This window comes from Carya illinoinensis, chromosome 1 (assembly GCF_018687715.1).
Source record: "Carya illinoinensis cultivar Pawnee chromosome 1, C.illinoinensisPawnee_v1, whole genome shotgun sequence".
NCBI classification, from domain to species: domain Eukaryota; kingdom Viridiplantae; phylum Streptophyta; class Magnoliopsida; order Fagales; family Juglandaceae; genus Carya; species Carya illinoinensis.
The window spans coordinates 54,182,206-54,191,576 of NC_056752.1; the positions used below are offsets into that span (position 1 = coordinate 54,182,206).

At 37.8% G+C, this 9,371-nt stretch overlaps 2 protein-coding genes across 3 annotated transcripts; both read right to left on the bottom strand.

The window, feature by feature from the left end:
* Positions 1-301: 301 nt before the first annotated feature.
* Positions 302-4,406, bottom strand: LOC122288483 (protein SEEDLING PLASTID DEVELOPMENT 1). 2 transcript variants are annotated; one of them, XM_043095569.1, is made up of 9 exons: positions 3,759-4,406; positions 3,190-3,404; positions 2,866-3,016; positions 2,569-2,760; positions 2,166-2,328; positions 1,794-2,035; positions 1,290-1,466; positions 1,036-1,200; positions 302-808 (listed from the first exon to the last, which is right to left on the bottom strand). In XM_043095569.1, exons 1-9 carry the CDS (start codon positions 4,236-4,238, stop codon positions 506-508), a joined length of 2,088 nt encoding a protein of 695 aa, XP_042951503.1. In that variant the 5' UTR covers positions 4,239-4,406; the 3' UTR covers positions 302-505. The 2 variants fall into 2 exon arrangements, with proteins under 2 accessions (XP_042951503.1, XP_042951504.1); XM_043095570.1 differs by having other exon boundaries at positions 1,036-1,197; positions 3,759-4,404.
* Positions 4,407-4,976: 570 nt separating this feature from the next.
* LOC122288509 (ACT domain-containing protein ACR10-like) lies at positions 4,977-8,808 on the bottom strand. Its single transcript, XM_043095571.1, has 6 exons — positions 8,440-8,808; positions 7,832-8,053; positions 7,138-7,243; positions 5,887-6,223; positions 5,429-5,713; positions 4,977-5,324 (listed from the first exon to the last, which is right to left on the bottom strand). The coding sequence occupies exons 1-6, from the start codon at positions 8,591-8,593 to the stop codon at positions 5,187-5,189; spliced, it is 1,242 nt and encodes a 413-aa protein (XP_042951505.1). The 5' UTR covers positions 8,594-8,808; the 3' UTR covers positions 4,977-5,186.
* Between the last annotated feature and the right edge of the window lie 563 nt (positions 8,809-9,371).

The window sequence follows — 9,371 nt, forward strand, 5'->3', positions numbered from 1 at the left end:
TACACTCACAATTATAATTATTATTATTATTTTTTTATTTATAAATCCACACTGCTAATATAGTAGAAATTGATTTTCTAAACAAAATTAAAAAGCATATCTTTAATTATTCAGTTTTTTTTTTAATCCATATTAACTTGTAATTAGAATTTTTCAAAAATCACCCTCACAAAAGCAAACAATCAATTCGCAAACTTTTTGGGGCCGTCATAAATACTCGGGAATTTCATATTTAAGCTTTACAGACTACATTTTGCAACCTGATTTTTGAATAATTATGGAAAGGAAGATGAACAATAGGTAAATTAAGAAAAATCTCGTATTTGGGTGCTGAATTGAAGCAACACTCGTACATCTTTGAGAAATGAATTCAAAATGCATCACGTACTTGGCACAGTTAAATAATTACGTCATATGAGATACAGAATATACATGGATGTACATGAAATGGCGTACTTGTCAACCAAAGATTGAATCATGTTACAATTGCAGACTTTGCTTTATCTTATTCGGGCAGAAGGGGCAGCCTAGTAACACTTGTACCCCCACCATTGCCAGTTAGGGAAGCAGAGTCTGTTTCCTTTCGAGAGCTTGAACTAGATTTAGCAGACTTAGAAATGTTTTTCCTGCTTAACCTTTGTGGGAGAATCTGCAGCCTGGGATTCTGCTCGGTACCCGAGTTCTCAGCAGCCAGCTGATAGCTTTCCACCAGTTCAAGCTGCCGGGCTATTATTTCAGAGCATCTAGGGAGAAGCTCCACCGGCTCTCCACCGGGAATCACAATATACTCAATTGCAAGTCGAACCTCCTATGAGAAAAGAAAGAGTACATATAATAAAACAGTCATATATGATCACATTTTTCATATAATAAGGTTACTAACTTAATACAAAAGTGAAAAACGGGAATTGTTGCCTGAAGTGATCATTTAAGTATCTAGACCAGTAATCATCAAAAGATATCTTATGGTTGAGCTGAACCAAATGATGCAATGAATTTATAATGCGAAATAGTTAAATGGGAAATGATTCGCACCTCCAAGGCGTCAATCTCTTCCAGCGATGGTTTTCTTTTTGGGGCATCATCTTCAATTTCAATGTTCAAAGAATTCCTCAGCAGTGGCTTTGATACCAAGCCTACTGATTCCATTTCAAGAATCATGCGAACTGCCTTGACCAGCTGTGCCATGGTATTTGACTGCTGTAGAGAAGTTAAATGTGTGATTGGTGGAGCTTTGAAGTATATTTAATTAAAAAAAATTTTAAAAACAATGAAGCAATAGAAGTCACCTTGATAACAAATATAGGCAACTGATGGAATTTTGCTACACCGCGGATCCATGAGTTCTGCTTCATCTCTGAACTGGATGCTAGAATCGCATCTGCTGTTCCAATGTCGTCAGTTACGTCTATTTCATCTTCAAGCCCCATTACTTTTGCTACTTGTAGTAGATCGGCTTCAAGGACCTGAAGACATCCATCACAAACAAAAATATAACGAAAAGTTCCAACTTTTCCTTCTGACTTAAGTATAAAATTTTAACGGCTTCTGAAATAAGGTGTAATCCTATATTTTCTAAATAATGAATTATTTGTAAAATTTATGTTTTCATCAAAAGTAAATTAGTCTTGACAATTATTTAAAGTAAGTGAATACTTTTTCCAGCGATAAGCAAAATTTTATTGAGCATAAAGTAGACAAAGGCCAGAGTATACAGGGACACATACAAGAGCCTTTAAAGTAAGAGAATACTGAAAATGAATGAATAAAAAACGCAAACTCGAGGAAACTACCTTGTAAGTATAGACTGACACTGGTGAGCTCCTCTTCTTCACAAATCTACCAGTCCTTCGTTTCTTAGACTGAATAGAAGAATGGCCTAAATCATCCTCATCAGAATCAATCTCAGCGCTTATACTTTTACAATCAGTCATTGCAGGTTTTTCTAGAAGGCTACTTTCAAGGATCAGAGTAGAATTCAAAGAATCACTAGCATCATCATCCATTTGACGAACTTCAAACAGAGAAGATTTTCCTATACCCAATAAAAAGTCATCGTTTTTAGTTTAACTGTCGACCAACAAGTTCAATCTTCAGCCAAAAATGTGAGCATAACACTACATAAGAATCAATTCAAATGTGCCATGGAACAAGGAGCACAATACCTGCTAATATTGCATCTACTGTAGCATCTAAACTGTGATGAACACGACACTCAGTTTTAGAGATAATCTCAACAGCACATGTAAATGTAGGAGGCCCTTTCCTTTCAAGTATTGTCTTCTGCACTTTCCTTCTTCTTGCCTCCTCGTCTCCGAGTGTTACACTCTGTTTAGATAAATAACTAATTTTGATCAATAAAATTTCCTTTCTTGGCCAAGGACTACAGTTAGTGAGATCCCCACTCAATGGAATTTTTTACGTTTAGTATGGATCCCAGTGGAATATGATACCACAGTTATCAACTTCAACTTTGCAAGATCAACAGACGATTAACCTTAAATAAAAAAAGAAAATATTAATCCATATGAGTGAATGAAGACTGAAATAGAAGAAATCACTTTGCACCTCTATGCCACCAACAAGGATCTGCAGAGAGGGATTCTTTATTATGTTATCTATTGTCATTCCATGCGCTGTTCCAACAAGTTGAACTCCTCTTTGAGCAATAGTACTGGCTGCCAGTGCTTCAAGCTCAGTTCCAATTTCATCGATTATAATGGTTTCGGGCATATGATTTTCAACTGCTTCAATCATAACCTGAAAGGAAGCCGAAAGAAAATATAGGATCGCTAAAATTAAAGTTTGTCAAAGCTTTACAATTTTTGAAACAGCACAAACCATATGATAGGACACGATGCTTACATTATGCTGCATATGAACGTTTGGAACTTGCATCCTTCTTGCACGACCTATTCCTGTGTGCGGGACATCTCCATCACCTCCAATCTCGTTAGATGTGTCCACGATGACAACACGCTTCCTGTGCTCATCTGCCAACATTCTAGCAATTTCTCTGCATAAGCAAACGCTCTTCAGATATAAAACAGATGCATTTTTTATGAGGATGAAGAAAGGATCATCCAAAATTGCATACGAGAAGCTCAGGTCAAGGCAATTATTTAAGCAGTTACCAAAATGACCATCAATTCAGTAGCTTGATTTTACAAAAATGGGAAACGTAAGGACCTGATTAGCGTAGTCTTGCCGACCCCAGGAGGTCCTATGACTAAGATGGAACCTCCCCCCTCAACCAAGTCTCGTATAATCTCTGCACTTCCAGATACAGCTCGACCAACCCGGCAAGTGAGGCCAATGATTTGCATTTTGCGGTTCCGAATTGCGCTTATACGATGTAAAGAGTTATTGATGCCCGAACGATTGTCGTCCGAAAAATCACCAACCTAAAATAATCATATAAGTCCACATTAAAATCTCTAATATTCAACTAGTATACCATAATCATGTGATCTGAATATTTTTTTTCAATCATTGTTATCATGCAAACTTATTCCAGCATTCTTCAATAATCAGCATAGTCAACATTGACAATTCAATTAAATATAACTTATAAAAGTGCCTCAGTAATATTAAAATAGTTGAGTCGCTATCTTTCTAAACTACTCGAGTCAAACTACTTTAAAGCCTAGTGCAGAAGCACCCAACGAAAAGTATTAAAAATGATGCATTTTCATGCGAGAACACGCTCAATCTCCAGAGAAATGTTCCAAGTAAACAAGACGGATGACTTTGATCACCTTGGATATCGCGTGCCGTAAATCTTCATGCTTCACGGGCTGATCCGAGATCATCCAATCACCCGAAGGAAACCTCGCAAGAGGCTTCCTTCCCAAATCCATCACAACCTCAATCAACTGCCCGAGCTCCTCGTGCCGACACAGCTCCCTCTTCATCCTCAGGGGCAGCAGTTCAAGGAACAGCTCGAGCTCCGAAGCGGCCTCCGACCGCGAAGTCGAAGCGGAATTCGGTGAAATCGACGGCGAGAACGCGTTTCCAGGAACGAAACGATCGGACGGCCTCCGGATTTCCGGGGCCGCCGATTTGGACGACGACGAGATTCCTGTACGGGGGCGAGGCGTTCGACGAAATGACGAAGAGATTGTGGAAATGAAGTTGGAGTTCTTGAGGTACGTGAGGGTGGAGGTAGGGATTTGGTGTGCCGAGTTCCATGAGGAGTGCAGATCAATCAGCACGAAATGCGAATTCAAAGCTTTCATGCTTTGTGCCGTCCCCTTTTTTTCCCCTTGACTCTCGTTTTCCTTTCTGGTTTTTTGGTGGGCAATAAAGAAAAGAGAGAGGATTGAGATTATGGAGAAGAAGAAAGAAGGGAGAAGATTCGGAGGGATCTCCTCTGGGGTAGGAGGATAGGCGGGGGCCACAAAGAGTCCAAGCAAGCAACTGCTGAATAGTAAAGACCGTTGAAGGTAAGACGTCGCACCACGTGGGGGCTGCGGACCACTCATGTTTCGAGAGGAAGAGTTGTGCCCGCAACTTATGTGCCTTGGCATTTGCCAATACAAAAATTCTATGTACAGTTTTTTTATATATTTCAGTGATATAATTAGTTGGATATTAAAAAAAATAATTCAACTAATCATATCAGTAGAATGTGCAAGAAATACATAAAAGTGACTGTATGTAGCGTTACTCTTGCCAATATATATTTTCTATTTTCCCTTTTTTTTCTTTTTTAACTTTTATTATTTTGCTTGAACACCAAGTTGCACGACTTTATTTTTGTATGTATTTTCTTTTTTTCTTTCAGAATATTCGTTACTACCCATTTGCATGAAATTCTTATAGAAAAGAACGGGTTTACGGGCATACTTCTCACCCACTTTATAGCTCATAACTCCGATAAGAAATTTTAAATGATCTAAATCCGATGAATGGTATCCATTGCTAACACTTCTTAGCGGCTAGAAAGGATATTTTTTGAACAGTGACTCACAACATAGTGGAAAGGCATGTCAACTACTTGATAGCATCGTTAAGGAAATTATGCAACTAGGGCAGATCTGCCAAGTCTGTACAAAACAGCTCGCCCTTTGCATAATGCATTTGATCATTTACATTCAGGAGCACCTAACTCGAACAGACTTAAAAGGCTGTAAAAATCTGCTTAACTGTGATAGAAAATATTAGTTAGATTTCTTATATAACTCCTATTCCCATCCCATCAATCTATTTCTGACACCCTCCTCAAGCTTTTTCCTTGGCAAGGAACAACCATCCCCTTCGTCGAGAAGAATTCTATAAACTTCCCACTCCCGACCGCCGATCATGTGTCTCCCTATCTCCACCTGAGAAAAACAAGGCAAAAAAATGGAATTCAGCATCACATTTTGTATTTTTTTAAGGATATCATACCCTATGAAACAGTATAAGAATGTGTTTGAGCTAGTACCGAAAAGATGCTTGTGTTGAGTATCTTGAGAGCAAGAGTGACATCATAAAATACAAGTGGACGACCCCTGCCAGACAATTCTACAGGATTAGCTACCAGCAGCTCGGTGTCAGGGCCCCGGCTCACCACAGACACTCTAAGCGGATGCAAGAGCTCCATTCTTAAGCGAGAGCACAATGAGTTTTGCTTGTTGGGATCAATAATCTTTTTCTCATCTGCCTGCCTTACGAATAATTCTACTTCACAACTTCGTTTTGAGTTTGCAAAGAATCGTCCATAAGAAACCTGGCATAAATTTTACATTAAATCCTCATTCAAATTATATGAGAATGGAAAAATAACATAGGTTCCTAAGTTTTTCCTTCCTGGTTGTCCCACCAATAATAAAAACGCTTCACAAAAAGCCACAAAGGACATAAATGATATAAAGTTCTTCATAATATTTGCTTATAATTTACCTGAATGTTGTAATCCTTTAGGGTTCTCATGATATCATAAATAAGACCTTTGTGATCCTGACAGTGGATTTGAACGAGTGTGTGGGAGGGACTGAGGGTGTTATCCATTGTCACAGATATAGGGTTGGAGGCAATAGATCCACTTGGGTGTCCGTTGGGAAGCTCTAAACTGAACATATCCCCAGTGATTTCAGAGGGAAGAAATGGAGAACCCTGTGAGCATGCAGTAACTTCTGGGCCTACTAATTCAACCTCACAACTCATAATGGTATCCCTTAATGCAACTCTCAAATGATGGATTGTTTCCTCCTGCCTCTTTTTGGTATGAAGAAGTTCCCTGATGAAAAAGAACAATCGGATAAACTACTCTCCACGAAAAAAAAAAAAAAAGCAATAAATGTTTTGAATAAAAACCTCTACTCTCACAAACAATAATCAATGCCTCACAGAGAGACACACATCAGTTGCTGCCACATACAGAGACTTAAACCAAGATTCTGCATGTCACTTGAAACCAGCACAGGCACCTTCTCTCTAAAAGTAAAAAAGTTCGTGGAATTTCCAAGAACATGGAAGAACTGAAAAGAAACTAAAGGCTTCATGCATCCAGTTAAAAAAGGCTACCGACCATAGAGCTCCATCAGTATGTGCCATAATTAGCCAAAAATCAATTTTTGACCTATTTATAAAAGAAGATTTTACCAAATATAAATAGAAATATCATAAGTACAGAAAAACATGGATTCTTTTCAATTTTCAAATAGCATGAGTCAATACCTGTGAATTGATACCAGTCAAATCAATAGGTTTTAAGTAATGAAAGATGAGAAAACGAATTAAACTTCTTCTATACAAATTTCTGCTATCCAAAGGAAAGATTATTGGCAGAAATCGCAGGACAGTATCAGGTGTGTCAGCTATGACAGTGCTATAGAACCAACCATAAGAAATATGGAATCTCTGAACATGGTTGTAAGAAGTTTAAAAAAAAGTTTAAAAAAAATATCAAAAAAACATTTTTTTTTTTTTTATCTCTTAGTTATCAGATCAATAATATTTATCTCTTACTTATTAAAAAAAAAAAAAGTAAAAAATATATATATATATAAAAAAATTAAAAAATTAAAAATATTGCAAGATGTAAAATGGAAAAGCGATCCAGATGGAAGCAGAAATACAAATGGAGGTAATGGGAAAATTTGAAGGAGAGATGCAGCATCATCATTTAAGGCAAAAGCAAGGATGACAAACCTGGTATCTGTCACAAAAAAGAGGTCCATAACTCTCCCATCCGGAGTAGTGGATACCTTCACTCTCTTTATAGTTAGTTCCAGCTCGCAGAGAACCTCAGTTACATCTATAGAGGAAAGGTATAAAAAGTTCAAAGTCAAACAGGGGAAGGAAAGGATCTATTTTTTTCTTCTTCAGAATGACAACTAAAAGCAGACATTTTTCCCTTTATGCTAATTTTAATGTTTAAGTAACAAGTGATACACTAGTAAAGTCAAATCCAATCTACTGCAAGGAATAATTTACAATTGTATACATTTGCATTTACATACTTTTACCTTCAAATCCTACCACTTTTGTTTCCCTAATGTAATTTCTATTAATCCAAACAAGTGAATAGGTAAATTTAACAACGATTTTTCTCCATTTCCTCCTGCAGTGTTCCAAAATCCAAACCCAAAACAAACCAATTCCGGCAATTTCATTCAATTAATGCCTATGAAGCGCTATACATATCAACAAGTGTAGACAATGATGCAGCCATCACTTTTGTTTATCATTGCCAAAAATTAAAAAAAAAAGATGATCAACATCCTTCTTAAGCAATGATCGTCACCATTAATTTTTTTTCCATTAATTCATTATGTGCTACATATCCTTTTTCCAATGGGGAGTTTCAAGGCAGGCACGAAAGTTTCCAAAACAACAAACTTACCATGCAATAGACCCTTCCTATCATAGCAACACCAGAATTTCAAGAGGAATATGTCTGGTTGCTTGGGTTGCTGGTTTTCCGGCCGGAAATAGGATATCCCTGATGTCGACAAATATGAAGGACACACCTCCAACAGTCTCTTCTTCAACAAGGCCCACCTTGTTGTTGGTCTCCCCATCACCCAGAACACAATGTAGCACCATTTTCCATCCGTCAAAGCATCTTCTCCACAACAACAGCAAGCAAAATTAGATGCACAATCACCAATATATTCGTCAACAAAATTAAAGAAGACATTTAGAAATCTAAACGACTATCAGATTCTTTAGAATCTAATATCCAGAGAGACCGCTCGGACAATAACACTTTCTTTTCCACCTTGAATCTTAAATTTCAGCCCGGGATCTCAAGGAAAATAACAAAAAAATAAATAAAGAAGAAGAATCACAATCGCCCATCGATGCTTGTCAAGAAAATAGAACCCAGAGCAAAATTTCCAGGAAGACGGTAGGGAAAAAACGATTAAATCACAATGATCCGTCATTTATTTGGCTACAGATCCCACACCCTGCGTAATGACATACACACACACAGCCTATAACCCTTACCTCCTCGAGAAATGCTAAGGCCGAAGAGCAATATAATCCTGCACAAATCACAACCCAATCCAGTCTTGTCCGGACAATTCACAGTAATGACAGTGGGATCTCCCGCCTTCTCCGCCGGTCTAATCTCCACCAAGTCCTCATACAGAAAGCCCATTCCAACTCCTCCTCCGATTTCGCTTTATTCCTTTATCTCCCGGCACTCGATTCCTTTAGTCTTGTTTCGATTCTCAAATGGCTGAGACTCAGACCCAGGTGGGGAAGTTGTAAATCATCTCTCTCACTTTCGGATATTGTAGATTCCGCCAATAGAGGCCAAGGAAACAAGGAAATAAACAGACAAAAACACGGAAACGCCAGAACAGATTGTATAGGGTTTTGCCCCACCCGTTTTATTGGTGCTTTTTTCCTTTCTCTTTATCGCTCTCTTTTCCTTTTTCCGGTATTTCGAGAATTTCTCGGATGCCCTTTTCGCCAAAAAGGAGGATATTATGGGAATTGAAAGTCCTGAACACTGTGATCTGGTGGATTCAGTATCAACTGAGCTCGATGAGCTTTTGGTTTTGAACGCTGGTGAAATTGGATTCGAGTCATTGGCCCAAAAAGTTAATGAAAAATATATATTATTTATAAATATATTTATTGCCACACTAAATACATCATTTATAAGAAATTATCCCATATTAGAAAAAAATATATAACTATAATAAATAAATATTATGTTTACAAATCGATTTATAAATAATAAAAGGAATTGTTGAAATTAGGAGCATATAGAAAATCGCCAAACCGACTTATATCGATGGAAACCGAACACCAGAACTGGCCGCCACTTGAGAAGAATCGGTCGGCCGGTGGTAGAAAATTATAAAAACAGACTTCGGTCGGCTCGATCCCGATTCGACCTTGCAGAAAATAGCCAAACCGATTGACCA